This window comes from Gallinula chloropus, assembly GCF_964237585.1.
Source record: "Gallinula chloropus genome assembly, chromosome: 28".
Taxonomy (NCBI): domain Eukaryota; kingdom Metazoa; phylum Chordata; class Aves; order Gruiformes; family Rallidae; genus Gallinula; species Gallinula chloropus.
In genome coordinates this window covers 6066756-6081470 of record NC_140113.1, presented here as the reverse complement: position 1 = coordinate 6081470, position 14715 = coordinate 6066756, and the positions used below count along the sequence as shown (strand labels likewise).

The 14715-nt window shown below is 65.2% G+C and overlaps 1 protein-coding gene across 1 annotated transcript; it reads right to left on the bottom strand.

Annotated features, from left to right (window-relative positions):
• Positions 1-383: 383 nt before the first annotated feature.
• LOC311201788 (transducin-like enhancer protein 1) lies at positions 384-12647 on the bottom strand (the record flags this gene model as incomplete). The annotated part of the gene is made up of 20 exons (XM_084276232.1): positions 384-787; positions 944-1020; positions 1330-1480; positions 1575-1722; positions 1934-2181; positions 3248-3497; positions 3749-3825; positions 3909-4093; positions 4201-4330; positions 4597-4752; positions 4912-4956; positions 5107-5211; positions 5547-5563; positions 6011-6206; positions 6799-6873; positions 7053-7115; positions 10672-10716; positions 11153-11216; positions 11903-12051; positions 12624-12647. The coding sequence occupies 20 exons, from the start codon at positions 12645-12647 to the stop codon at positions 680-682; spliced, it is 2313 nt and encodes a 770-aa protein (XP_084132358.1). The 3' UTR covers positions 384-679.
• Between the last annotated feature and the right edge of the window lie 2068 nt (positions 12648-14715).

Here is a 14715-nt window from a genome sequence, read left to right as displayed (position 1 = left end):
GTCCTGCCCACAGCTCACCCCAGGAAGGGAAAGGAGCTGCCATGACTGAAGGCCCAAGTCTTGGCTGGACCCCCCCATCTCCCCCAGTCCTGGCATACCAAGGCTGCTGCTCAGAACAAGGCTCAGCTCTTCTCCTCTTTTTTTTTTTGATTATTTTATTATTAAATACAGCCCAGGAGGCACAGAGGGAGCGGAGGACACGGCCCAGCCTCCCCAGCCTGGCCCAGAGCCTTAACACAAAAAAAACCCCAAACCCAAAACCCAAACCAAACCCCACAACAAACCCTTCGAAACAAAAAAGCCCCCCTCAAAAAAAACCCCAAACAAAAAATCCCCTTCACACCACCAGACACCCACCCTGTCCCCACCCCCACGTCCAGATTTAGAAACAAACCCAACAAATAAAGAACAAAACAAGGAGAAAGTCCCCAGGAAACGCACTGCGAGGAGCAGCAGCCGCCACCGCCCAGCCCAGCGTGACGCCTGGCTGTGGGCCCAGGGCCACCTCCATCCACCCCCTCGCCGCGCTCCTCCAGCTCGGATGCCCCGGCCACGGGCTGCACGGTCTTTGGGAAAGCAGGAGGAGCACAGGTCGAGTCCAACCCCCCCCTCTGTCCCCGTGGATGGGTGCCGGTCCACGTGGCGTCGGGCCTCCCCGCCGTGTTGGCACCTCTGGCTCTCAGTAAATGACCTCGTAAACCGTCGCCTTCTTGTCCCCTGAGCCGGTGACGATGAACTGGTCGTCGGTGGAGACGTCGCAGCTGAGGACAGAGGAGGTTTCCTTCGACTGCAGAGAGGAGGGCAGGGGGTAAGGGGATGCAGCAGCCCCGGAGCTGACCCCTCTCCTCCCCCTGCCACCCCTGGGGCAGGCTAGTCCCAGCTCTGGGCCATCCCACTTTGAGGACCACCTGCCCCATGCCTGAGGGCTGCGCACATCCCATACCTGGAAGATGCTGGCCCCATACGGTGTCCTCCAGGCATTCAGCAGGTTGTCCTTCCCCGTGCTCACGAACCACTTCCCTGGGGGGAGGGACAGAAGGGACAAAGGGAAGCATCGAGTCACCCACCCCAGCCCACCAGCTGGATTCCTCTGGCAACTGGGGCCCAGGTTGTGGGGCACAAAGGTGGGATGAAAGGCAAATTCTCTGCATTAAGGAACACAAAGGGAGCAGGGCTGGGAGTGCAGCTATAGGTGCTGCTCCAGGAGGGATGGACGGACACCCCTTCTTTGAGGGGCACCACCAGCAGGCAGAGAGCACCGGGCTGGCTCTGGGGACACTGGGGACGTGGGGCCAGGAGAGGAGACTGCACCCCCCCAGCTGTGCCTACCGCAGGAGGCGAACTTGAGGGACAGGACGCAGCTCTCGTGGAGGTGCAGCTGGTACTTGTCGGGTTTGGTGACGTGCAGGATCTCCACGTTGCTGCTCTCCATGCCCACCGCCAGCCACTCTCCTGTCGGGCAGTAGCCCAGGGAGAAGATCTGGGCAGGGGGAGGAAGGGCAGAGAGGGGCTCAGGCAGTGGCACACCGGGTCCCAGCTGGCTCCACGGTGCTCCCAGCCAGCCCAGCCCCTACCTGGGAGCTGAAGTCGTGCTGCTGCAGCTGCCGCCCTTCCCGCAGGTCCCAGCACCGCACCGTGTTGTCCAGCCCCCCTGTCCAGAGCTTGGTGCCGTCGTTGGAGATGTCGATGCAGCTGGCACCATCCGTGTGGCCTTGAAACTGCCTGGGAAAGAGGGGGGACAGGGAGGGCGAGGGCACGGCTGTCAGGCTGCCAGCTCCAGCCAGGAGAGCACCCGGCCCTGAGGAACAGGACATCCCTGCTGCAAGGATGGGGACTGTCCCTCAGCCAAGGTCAGACTGGAGGGAGGGGTGGGGACACCCCAGGGGGGACAGAGTGGTCCCCAGGAGAACCATGGAGCCCGGGCTCTGCTCACCTAACCAGTGTCTGGTTCTGCAGGTCCCACACCACGATGTTGCCGTCGCTGCAGCAGGAGAAGCAGACTTTGGCGTCGGGGCTGATGGCCAGGGCGTAGCAGGCGGGGGCAGAGGAGGTGAGCTCGGCCTTGATGCGGGGTGTGGGGGCTGCCAGGTCCCAGATGGAGAGGGTGCTGGCCTCCCCCCCCACGATGAGGCTGCGGCCGTCGGGGAGCAGCTTGCAGGAGCGGATGTAGTTGTCCCGGTTCTGGGGGGCAGGAAGGAGGGACCCTCTTGTTAACCCCTTCCCCACCAGCACCCATCACCTTGGGGCCAGCACCCCATCTCGAGGGCAGAGGCAACAGCAGCAGGGCAGGCATGCAGCAGACACCCCAGCCAGCAGGACTGGGGCAGGGACAGCCACTTGCCCCCCCTCCATCCCTTGCAGCATCCCCTCTCTGTGTCCCTGTGCTAGGAAGGGCCCTTTCACCCCCCAGCATCCCCCCAGCACAAGACCCATCAGGTCCTGGAGCCAACATGGGGCAGCTGGAGAGGCTGGTCCAACAATGCTGCATCAGCCCCAGCTCTGAGCATTAAAACACCCTCTTCCCCTGCTCCTGAATTTCTGCTGCAGCTGGAAATTATCATGACTCAGTCATCTCCTTGTTTATGTGTGTGAATCTCCAAGGTCAGCACCATCCAGGAATAATATTTGCCAGGCTGCCCCAGGCCCCAAGGCCACCAAGTTGAGGAGAAGACTTGGGTTTGGGCACAGGGACTCTGATTCCAGCAGCCCATTTAGAGCAAACCTCAAAACACACAGGTTAAAAATACTCCCAGGTGATGGCTGAGCCCCCAGCTTGGCTCTGCTGAGGCGCTGTGGTCTGACAGTCCATTTCATTTATTTTTAAAAGAAATGGGAGTTCTTCCTCACAGCCAGACTCACACAAGGACAAGCCAAACCAAGGCCAGAGCTGGATCAGAGCGATGCTTCAGCCCATGAGAAGTATCTGGCTGGGGGGGGTGACATGGGCAAAGGCTTTTAGCTCAGGGCAGGTGCCAAGGGCACCAAGGGGGGTGGTGTGAAAGCCCCCCAACCAGCTTGGGATGCTCAGAAGAGCTGGGGCCGGTGCAGGGTATCACGCTGGCAGCACCGAGCCATCACTCCTCCCTCCCCAGCAGCCCCACAAACCCCACTTAGAAACGTGCACAGACACCCCTCGGCGCACCCCATCGCTGCTGGACACCCACAGTGCCCAAGGCCCTGGTGAAGAGCCCGGATCCTGCCTTCCCCACAGTACAGGGAAACAGGGAAGCAGCACATCCCCCCTTACCAAGCAGTCCAGCTGGGCCACGGCCGTCTTGGTGCCCGGCTGCCCCACGTCCCACACCTTCACGCAGCCCTTGCCCCCGGTGTAGACGTGTCGTGTGGAGTTGCTGATGGTGACGGCGCAGACCACCTCGCCGTGGGTCAGGGTGTGGAGCTGCCGCGCGTGCCGGGGGATGCCGGAGCCGATGAGGGCGTCGGGGGGGAAAGGCACCGGCTGCATCTGCCCGTCGGCGCTGACGTGGAAGGAGTAGGCGCTGGAGGGGAGCAGAGCTGTGAGGATCACCCGTGGATCCTGTGTGGAGAGCAGCTGGGACCCATCGCACCCGGCAGGCTTGGGCTGGGAGCCGCAAGCAGAGCGATGCCCGGGGAAGGGGGCCGAGCCCACACCAGCCTGCTGCTGCCCAGAGCTGTGCCCCCGCCAAGGGCAGTGCCCCCCACCCCTGCCACGGGACGCCTCAGCCCCCACCCCCAGCACAGCCCCCCAGCCCAGCACCCCCCCACTTACGGTTTCCCCGAAGTCCCCACGGGCATGCTGGCCGCCAGCCCTGGGACGCGCATGTGGGGGTGCGGGTCGTAGCCCACCTGGAAGGGACAGTGGGTGAGGGCAGCTCTCACCCCATGGCCTCCCCTAGCCCCCCCCTGCCCCAGGGGAGACGCTCACGCACCAGGGGGGAGCGCCCATAGCTGCCGGCTCCCACGGCGGCCACCGCCCCGTTGAGCTGCGGTGACATGAGGTGGAGGCCGGCGTAGGCCCCGGTGCCGGCCATGTCGCCGTTGACCGTGGGGTGGGCCATGCCGAAGGCGGCTGAGTAGGGGCTCTGCACTCCCAGCGGGTTCCTCAGGCCCAGGGCTGCCAGGGGAGAGGCTGCGTGAAGGGAAAGGCCCCGGGCTCTGTCCTGGCGGGACCAGCACCCCGCTCCGAGCCACCCTCCTGGGTCCCAGTGGGGCCGAGCTCACCCAGGGGGTCCACGGGGGCCTTGGCAGGCGCCGGGCGAAACTGCTGGGCACCGCTGGAGCCCGGGACCGCAGCGTCGCCCTGGGAGGTGGGCGTGCTGGACTTCAGGCTGGGCGTCCCTGCCTTCTCCACCTGCCAGGAACAGAGTGGGGAGATCCAACAGCTACACCACAGCACCCTGCCAGGGGGTCTCCATAAGGGTCCCCCCTGCCGTGGGCTGGGCTCCGTTCCTCACCCCTGATCCCAGAGGAGCCCAGCACTGCAGGGATCCCATGGAGCAGGATCCCTTCCCAGTGCTGCCCTTGCCCCGTGCGTTTGGAGGCAGGAGGACCCAAGTCCAACAGCTCTGCCCACAGAGCCCGGGCCCCAGCTACCCGCCTGTCCCCCGGCACACGTACCGTGGGCACATCCTTGCTCCGCGACGGGGACGTGCTGCTGGAGGAGGCCATAGAGGTTGGGCTGAGCGGAATGGCTTCCTTCCTCCCCAGGGGGACCTTCTCCACCCCGTTCTCCCGGGAGGAGTAGGAGTGGACACTGTGCGGGGAAGAGGGGTCCTGGGAGGGGATTGGGGGGAGGATAAGCAGGTCAGGGCCAGGCTGGGACCCTGAAGCCGATCGCTGCCGTCAGCGAGGGTCAGCAAGCCCAGCCAGTGGGTGCCACCACCACCTCCTAACCCCAACCCCAGCCCCTTCCCCACACCCCAGCGCACTGACCTCATCCACCACCAAGTTGTCTTCGCTTTTGTCCGCGTCGCTGCCCTGAAACGCAGAGGACGGTTGTAGCCAAAGGGGCTGAGGCTGCCCCAGCTCCTACCTGGGAAGCGCTGGAGGAGCGGGCAGCTCCACTCGTTACCCCTCACAAGGGGATGGGGAAGCCCCAAGCCCCCAGCCCCCCAGCCCTGGGCTCACGTAGTCTGTGACAAAGTCCTTCTCCTCCACCTTCCTCTTCTTGCTGCTGCTCAGGTACTCGGAGATGGCTCGTGCCCGCTCCCCATTGGGCAGCGCCAGGGAGCTCTGGGGTGGGGACATGAAGCATTAGGTGCTGAGAGCTCCTGCACCCAACACCCGGACAGGCAGCACCAGCGTGGGGATGCAGCCAGCTCCTGGGGCACAGACAGCCCCTGGTGCTGCCCATCACACTGCCAGCTTGGGCTTCAGCCCCCACCGAAGGAGCCAGGATGGGGGATAGTGGCCCAGGGAAGGGGTCCCCGTGGGGAGAGCACCCACCCGCCCGGCAGTGCTGGCAGGGGAGCAGGAGCCATCCCCACATGTCTGCCCATCCCCAGGGTCCTGGATGGAGCCTGAGCATCCCGGGGGAAACAACACAAGATGAAGGAAAAGGCACTTACGGGGCCGGGGTCTCGCTCTGTCGCCGCGGCAATGGAGGGGTGCAGGAAGAGGAGGAGGAGGAGGGAAGGAAGGATACGCTGTGCCATGGCCAAGGGACCCCCAGAAAAGCTGCCCGCTGCTTGTGGCTTGGGCCAGCACCACAGCATCTGGGTGGTCCTGGGCCCCCACCGGGGATGTCCCCCCCCAGCCCACCCCACTGCCCTCCCAGGAGGTACTGCCCCATGGGGGACGTTCCCCACATGAACCCCTTGTGCCCACCAATCCTCCCCAGCTCTGCCAGGAGCCCCCAGGCACAGACAAGCCCCCCCCCCCAACCCTGGCCACCACCCCTGTGAAGTGTCCCAGAAGGGAAGGCCATGGGGAGCAGAGGCAGCCCTGGGGCCCAGCACCACCGGCTCCCAGGTCTGGCTGTGGCCACCCCCTGCTGTGAGGCCCATCCACCCTCCCCTTGCCCCAGGCTCACCCCTGGGCTCGGCGTCGTGGACTCCTCGGTCGTCTTTGGCGAGGAGCTGGGCCTGTGCCCCCAGCGCACCCGAAAGCGCCAGCAGCCCCGAGGCGCTGCTGAGGCCGGCGAGGCCGGCGGGCTGCATCCCGGAGGGGTGGGGGGTCAGCGGGATGGGGGGAGCGTGGTGAGAGAGGTGCTGGGTCTGGAGCTGGTGCTGGAGAGGAGCGGGAGGAGAGAGCAGAGCCGGAGGGACTCTGTCAGGACGGCTGCTGCTCCTCCCCGCCGGCAGCCCTGGCTCAGCCAAGGGATGGGGAGCTGGGTGCAGAGGGCAGGCCACGCTCCCAGGGTGACTCCCCAAGCCGCAGGGACCACCATATCCCTCCCACCACCTCCTTCCACCCCGCAACAGGAGCTACTGGGATGGATGGGGGTTCCTACCCATACCACCACACCATGGTGGTCTCAAGGGAAAGGCTGAGGTGTGGGGACAGTGGCATCCCCCCCACCCCCTGCCCTGCTACCCAGGACACAGCATCACATCAGACATCACCGCTGCACCCTGCTCTGACACCGCTGCAGCAGTGGCAACACCTCCTCCACCCCAAATACCACTGGCAGCCCCCCAAACCAGAGCAGCACATCCCCATCCTCCCCCCAACTCAGCCAGGAGAAGGCACTAGGGGCAGGGGCAGGAGGGGTGGGGGCTGCCCCCATGTGCTTGGGGCAGGACAGATCTCCAACTGGGAAGCCCCATTGCTTGCAGGAGCCCAGCACCCCCGGCCGGGGCGGGCAGAGGGTTGACGTACCCCGATCGCCGCGTTCAGGTCGGTCATAGTCACCTGCTTCGCACGCTCCACGGCCTGGACCACCTGCTGCTGGTGCTGCGGGGAGAGACGAGCGCTCAGCGCCCCGGCGGTGCCCCCACCGACTCCTCCAGCCATCCCAAGGGATGGGGCAACACCGGCTCCCCCCGGTTCCCAGCCCAGCCAGAGCACAGGGCCTGTGAGCAGGGATGCTCCCTGCATCCCGAGGGAGCTCTGCACGCTGAGGGCTCACCCACCTCCTGAGACAGGAACGGGATGAGCTGGGCGCAGATCACGTTGAGCCGCTTCGCAATCTCCGTCTGGCAGCACAAGAGAGGCAGCACCGGTCAGGGCCAGGGGCTCAGCAGCCCCCGGTGCTGAAGGAGACACCCCAGGGAAGGGGGATGGGGTATGGCAGGACCAGGAAAGCTCTCCTTCCTAAGACCACCCCCTCCAAAACCATGTATCCCCCATCCTCACCCTGGGACAGCTCCCACACCTCCACCCTGCCAGGGATGTGCAGCCCCATGACCCGTATCACTAAGGGCCACCCCAAGCCAGCCCAAATCCATGTGGGGCAAGGCCCTGGCAGGCTCCCCTCTCCACACAACCTCCTGCTGGCATCGCAGCCCCACCAGTTCCCGGCTGTGGGAAGCCCTGGAGAGGTGCTCTCCTTCCAGCTGCTGCTTTTCTGCAACACTCGAGTGCCACAGGCAATCAGCAGCTCCGAGCGCGGGAGCAAGGTGGGGAGGGAGAGCGGCAGGCAGCACGCTGCACCACGCTCCCATCGCACCCCACAGCCAGGGCTGGGCCTCCCCCCCAGCCCCACACCCCCAGGCAGAGCCATTCCATCATCCCAGCCCCACATCCCCAGGCAGAGCCGTTCCATCATCCCAGCCCCACATCCCCAGGCAGAGCTGTTCCATCATCCCAGCCCCACATCCCCAGGCAGAGCTGTTCCATCATCCCAGCCCCATATCCCCAGGCAGAGCCGTTCCACCGTGCCCAGCCCCACATCCCCAGGCAGAGCCGTTCCATCATCCCAGCCCCACATCCCCAGGCAGAGCCGTTCCATCATCCCAGCCCCACATCCCCAGGCAGAGCCGTTCCATCATCCCAGCCCCACATCCCCAGGCAGAGCCGTTCCATCGTGCCCAGCCCCACATCCCCAGGCAGAGCCGTTCCATCATCCCAGCCCCACATCCCCAGGCAGAGCCGTTCCACCGTGCCCAGCCCCACATCCCCAGGCAGAGCCGTTCCATCATCCCAGCCCATCCCCAGGCAGAGCCGTTCCATCATCCCAGCCCCACATCCCATCCCCAGGCAGAGCCGTTCCACCATCCCAGCCCCACATCCCCAGGCAGAGCCGTTCCATCATCCCAGCCCCACATCCCCAGGCAGAGCCGTTCCATCATCCCAGCCCCACATCCCCAGGCAGAGCTGTTCCATCATCCCAGCCCCACATCCCCAGGCAGAGCCGTTCCATTGTGCCCAGCCCCACAGATCTGGGGAGATCCAGGGATGCAGAGCCAGGGATGCTCTGTGCCACCCTCACGGTTTTGCCAGCCCAAGGAAAACAGAAACAACCTGACATCCACCCTCGCTTTCCCCTTCTGAGGGAGGGAAAAAAAGAGAAAGAAAAAAGGAGAAGGGGGGGGGGGAAGCAAGGAGATTTGGCAGCCGGCAGTTCTGGGAAGGATTTAGCTGTCTCCCGGGGCCGGCAGTGATGGATTCTCTTCCCTAATGCACTGATGGGCAGCAGCTCCTTGGGGAGAGCTGCCTCCAATTCACTCGCACTCGTTAATGTGCAATTTACTGGCACTTTAACGCTCTCAGCATGAAAAATGATCACGCTGTTTGCAGCCCCCCCCCCCCCCACCTCCCATCCAGCCAGCCACCGGCACCGGCACCTCCCCTCCAGCTCACAGGGAGCGAGCCCGAAGCCAGGCGCATTCGGGGAGGTGGTTTTATGGGAGCTACGGGCTCCTTCCATGCCAAACCCCCAAAACAAGAAAGAATTAACATCTCCTGCTCGCTCCTTTCTCGAGCCTCCCCCGCCGAGCCGGTGGCTGCCTGGAAGGCTCCATCACCAGCCCCCCCAGCCCTGCTTCTCCTCAAAGAAACCCTGGGTGAAACCACCCTGGGCTTGAGCCCTTCCCAGTACCAGCACCACCAGAGCTTGGGGGATGCTGGTCTGGGTGCAGCAGGGATGGAGGCAGCACCACACAGACCAAGCACTTCCCCAAGGGGGGTCCAGGACAGCAGAGAGCTCCCAGGAGCCCTGCCCAAACCCCACGAGCAGCACTGGATTTGGGGGAAGGATATTTGACCACGTCCCCATCTCCCCACGGCGGCGATAACCCCGTGGCTCCCGCAGCTCCCATTTGTCACCCCACGGCCGCTGGCTGTCAGGGCAGACTCACAGGACCCTTGTTAAAAGTGCCGACAGCTCGCTGGCAGGCGGCCAGCGGCACCTGGGACCGGCAGGAAACACCAGCGGCGAGCCAGCAGCGGGGAGAGGAACACCGAGCCTTTGGGGAGTAACGGGGGGGCCCCCCACGGACCCTCAGCATCACCCCTCATGAGGGTGGCTGCACAGACCCTCAGCATCACCCCTCAGCATCACCCCTCATGAGGGTGGCTGCACAGACCCTCAGCATCACCCCTCAGCATCACCCCTTGTGAGGGTGGATGCACAGACCCTCAGCATCACCCCTCAGCGTCACCCCTCATGAGGGTGACTTCATGGGCCCTCTGCATCACCCCTCAGCATCACCCCTCATGAGGGTGGCTGCACAGACCCTCAGTATCACTCCTCAGCAACATCCCACATGAGGCTGACTTCATGGGCCCTCAGCATCACCCCTCAGCATCACCCCTCATGAGGGTGGCTGCACAGACCCTCAGTATCACCCCTCAGCATCACCCCTCATGAGGGTGGCTGCACAGACCCTCAGTATCACCCCTCAGCATCACCCCTCATGAGGGTGGCTGCACAGACCCTCAGCATCACCCTTCAGCATCACCCCTCATGAGGGTGGCTGCACGGACCCTCAGCATCACCCCTCAGCATCACCCCTCATGAGGGTGGCTGCACGGACCCTCAGCATCACCCCTCAGCATCATCCCACATGAGGGTGACTGCATGGGCCCTTGGCATCACCCCTCAGTATCACCCCTTACCAGGGTGGCTGCATGGACCCTCAGCATCACCCCTCAGCATCACCCCTCATGAGGGTGACTGCACGGACCCTCAGCATCACCCCTCAGCACCATGCAGGGGCAGAAACACCCACCCATGGGCACAGGGGTGGGGAGATCAACCGTCACCCTGGCCTGTGCTGGTAGCCCAGTGCCAGCAGCAACAGTTGGCGGGGGGCCGGGAGGAGGGCAGGGCTGCGGCACGCCTCACCAGGCTCCTCCGCAGCCTCTTTAAAAATAGATGAGATGAAACCTTCTGGCTCGGAGCAGCTGGTGACCCGGAGAGAAGCGCAGCGGGATGCAGGGAAGGAGGGATGGGGAAGCAGAGAGGGGAGATGAGAAGCCCCGCAGCCCTCGGGGAGCACACCCCGCACGCGCGGCTCAGCCCCCCCGCTCTGCCCACCCCAGGATGCTCCTCGGCCCCCAGGTTTTTGGGGGGGTACAACTGGGCAGGCGCAAGGCAACGAGACAGAGTTCATCACCCCAGCATGGTGCTACTGCAGCTCTGGGACCTGCTCTCCTCCACCATGGTCCCCAAACACCCGCTCACAACTGTAGAGAGCGGCCGTGCAAGCACCAGCCCTGCAGCCCTGCTCTCCCTGCTGTCACCAGCCAGGCACATGTACATCCCGTGGGAAGGGATGACCCAGCAGCTCCCATCCCACCCAGACTCACCTGCTTGTGCATCTCGATGTTGAGGCCGTAGGACATCTCGTAGTACTGGGAGGGAGGGAGAGAAGACAGTGTCAGCACGGCCGGGAAGCCCAGAGGGACCCACAACCAGAACATCCTCCCCAGTGCTGGTGTAGGGAGGGATCAGCCTGGCCACAGATGCCCACGAGGAGAAAAGGATCCCCAGCTCCTGTCCTGGGGGCTGCAGATGGGTGCAGAATGGACACAGTCCTCCCAAGGCTCCTGTCCCACAGGAAAGGAGACACCCCGAGCTGCAGCAGCCAGTCCCCCCCTCAAACTCCATGGGGCTCTTGTAATAAACAGTAACAGCCACAAGAGCCACATCTCTGGGTCTGGCCACACAACCCAAACACAAGGAGAAGCTGAAGCATCCCAGGGCTGTGCATCCTTTGATGGTCTGGAGAAGACACCGCCCTCACCACCCCCACCACCAGCCTCCTCCTTTCAGGTGGGACTCACTCACCATGACATAATGACGCTGGATTTCTGTTTTTTCTGTTGCCAGCTTTTCACATTCTAACTTCAAGCTGTAAAAATAAAGAGAGAGAGAGAGAGGGAGAGAGAGAGACCCCCTGGTGTCCCCCCCAGACAGGATCTCCTTGGTTAGACAGAGCTCCTGCTCTCCCTGAGCACCATGTGCTTCAGCCTCCTTCTCTCAGATTCAACCCCATCTCCCAGCAAAAGCCAAGAAAACCACCTAAAAGAGGGTGGGAAAGGGGTTGATAAAGAGGAGATGGACAGCAAAAGGGATCCAGGCATCAGGGAGCAATCTGCAGGGAGTTTTAACCCCCTCCCCAGCATCTGCTTCCCAAATGGAGCGAGCCGTGGAGCCGAGCTGCCTTTCAAACCTTGCTCTGCCCAGCACCACGCAGGGAAGGGGAGGTGATCCTGGGCCAGCAGCGGGGTTGGGGACCAAGAGGGGACTCCAGGTCTGCTAAGTGACAGCTCCAGCTCAGCCCTGGAAACCAGCACCCTCATCCCCAGGGGCTCCTGGCACGAGGAAGGCGAGTGTCCCCCTCAAACTGTGTCGTTTCAAGCTACCAGGTGATGCCTGGCACAGCCGCCCTCCGGATGGCCCGGTGCCCGCAGCAGCGTGGGGTGGCACTTCCCACCAGCCTGTACCCATCCCAGCGCCGGCGGGGAGCCAGCATCTTGCCAGCGCCAGTTAAGTGCCCGGTGCCTGGCTGGCACAAGAGCTCTGGCCGCCTCTCACCTGTGGTATTGGTTCTGCAGGAACTGGAATTCCTCCTTGATGCGGTCCAAGGTCTCTGGGTAAGTCAGCTTGAGGGACTGGGGGGTGCTGGGGATGGCGCTGGCGGCGACAGCGGCTCCCGAGGTAGCGGAGGGTGCCTGGAGGTGGGCCTAGGAAGAGGAGGAGGACACCCAGGGTCACTGCCACCGGCCCAGAAAAGGCTCACAAGTCCCCCAGGGGTTTCCTGTGCCCCTGGGAAGAGGTTATGGGATGTCTGGGACATAAGGAGGAGGAGGAGGCACAGGGAGTTACTGCAGAGGAAATGGGTATATCTGGGCACTGAGGGTGATGGTTCCCCACCTCCCCAGCATCTTCCCAGCCCGACGAGGAGGGTTAAGAACCAGGGGTGGCAGGAGCACACAACCCCCCTGCACAGCCCTCGTGCCATGAGCTGGAGCTTCCTGCCTGCCCATCACCCTGACGGTCCCACCGTCACTCCCTGAGCGAGACCCACCCCCCGGCACATCTCCCACCCCAAATCACACCCCAAACCCCACAGCTCCGCCGCTCAGCACCAGCACTCCCGAGCACCCTGCACGGCTGCCGTGCAGCTTCCCAGGCCAAGGCCGGGGTCCCCCACCCCCGAGGGGCGAGGCAGGCGGAGGGGCTGGCTTTGGGGTGCAGGCGCTGCCGGGGCAGCACGTGCTGGCCCGAGGCACCAAGGGGCCGAGGCCGAGCTCACCGGGGGCCGATTCTGCGGGAACATCTTTGGCACCGAACAGGCCCAGGACCCCTCTCGATGCTCCGGACCCCGACGCAGGCTCCGGACTGGGTCCCAGGGATGCTTCCCAGCTCTGGATCAGGTCCTGGGAGAAAGATGGGGAGTCAACACCCGGCGCTGCCCACTCACGGAGCCCCCCGGGGAACTGGAGCGGGGGGGGTGGGGGGGGCACGGCTGAGCAGGGCACAGCACCGGGGCAGCGCCTCCACCCGCAGCTCCCCCGCAGCCAGCGGGACCCCCACACCGCGCAGCCCGGCCGAGCCGCCCCGCATCCCCGCGAGGACCGAGACCGAGGGGAAAGGAGGGGAGGGGGCTCAGCGCTTCTTCCGGGCGCGGCGGGACCCCCCCCCCGCCCACCCCGCCTCTAAGCACGGCCTCCCCCGCCCCCCCGGCCCCGCGGCGGGCACGGCCCAGGCCCGCACCCCCCCTTCCCCTTCCCCTTCCCCTCCCCGCGCCGCGCAGACAATGGCCCCGCCGCCGCCCCGCAGCAGGTACGGCCGCGGGGGGAAAAGGACCGGCCTCGCCGCCACCCCGGCTCCGGAGGGGGAGTCCCGGCTCGGATCCGGCGAGGAGAAAAGGGGAAACCGAACCGAACCGGAGCGGGATGGGAGGGGGACGGGGCGGAACGGGACGGGATGGGGACGGGGACGGGGATGGGGATGGGGACGGGACTCACCGCGCTGCTGGCCCCGGCCGCGGCCCCGGGCGCACGCCCCTGCGGCGGGGCGGGCCGGGCCGAGCCGGGCCGAGCCGAGCCGGGCCGAGCCGAGCCGAGCCGGTGGGCGCCCCCTCCCCGCCCTCCCGGGCCGGCGCCCCCTCCCCTCCCCTCCCCGCCGCGGCAGCCGCTCTGCGGAGCGCGATCAATGAACGAGCGCCAGCTCCACGTGGGGCCTGGCCCGTGCGGGCAATCGCCCTCGGCCCGTAACCAATAGGAATGCTGCGGGAGCGGCCCGCCCCCACGTGGGATGCGCCTGCTCGCGTTCCTATTGGCCGAAGGGACCGAGCCGCCGCGGAAGGTGTCAATCTGGGGGAGGCCGAGCAGGCACTGGAGGGGCGGGGCGGGAGGGAGCGGCGGGTTAACCCGTGCGGGGCCGGGACGGGGTGCGGAGGATGGGGATGGGGATGGGATAACGGGGATGGGGCAACCGGGAGGGCCGCCCCAGCACCCCCGGCCGGCGGGGTACGGCCCGTTCCCAGCCCCGCGGGGAGGGGAACGGGGGGGGTATCACCCCCCATCCCCATGGGCCCCGCAGCTTCTCCCGCAGAACGGAGCGGTGGACCCGCACCACCCGCCCTGCCACCCCCCGTTCCCGGTCAGACGGCGCTCTGACAGCTCGGGCTTCTCTCGGATAAACAATACATCGGCTGCGTCCGGCCGCCCCCCCACCTCTACCCCCTAATCCCATCCCATCCCCATCCCATCCCCATCCCATCCCACCACCCCCATCCCCATCCCATCTCCATCCCCATCCCATCCCATCCCATCCCATCCCACCCCCATCCCCATCCCTATCCCCATCCCATCCCATCCCATCCCACCACCCCCATCCCCATCCCATCTCCATCCCCATCCCATCCCATCCCATCCCACCCCCCTTTTTATTTTTTAATCCAGAAAAGAAAAGAAATTCCCCAAATTGTCCCCCGGGGCTGCAGGTCCCGGCCCACTGAGGCTGCCCATGTCGTGGGTGTCAGGGAGCAGCAGCACCCCTCTGCCCACACCACCGGGTGCTGACCAGGGTGGGGGGTCCCAGCAGCCACAGCCCCCAGAGCCCCTTCCCGCTCCCCTGCTAGCGAAACCTCACTCATCCCTCAGCCCACCAGCAAAGGGGTCTGCCAGTACCCCCAGCTCCCCTCCATCACCAGCTCCAGGAGACTGGGGAAAACTCACGGGTGGGCAGAGCTGGGAAAGGAACCCCCCACGCTGCCACCCCACTCACCCTACACCAGCCCTGGTACCTCCACCCAGTCCCACCCACCCTGAGCCCCCCAGTAGTTCCGGGGTCCACACAACCCAATGGGTTTTTCCTTTCCTGGGGGTCATTTCTTGGGG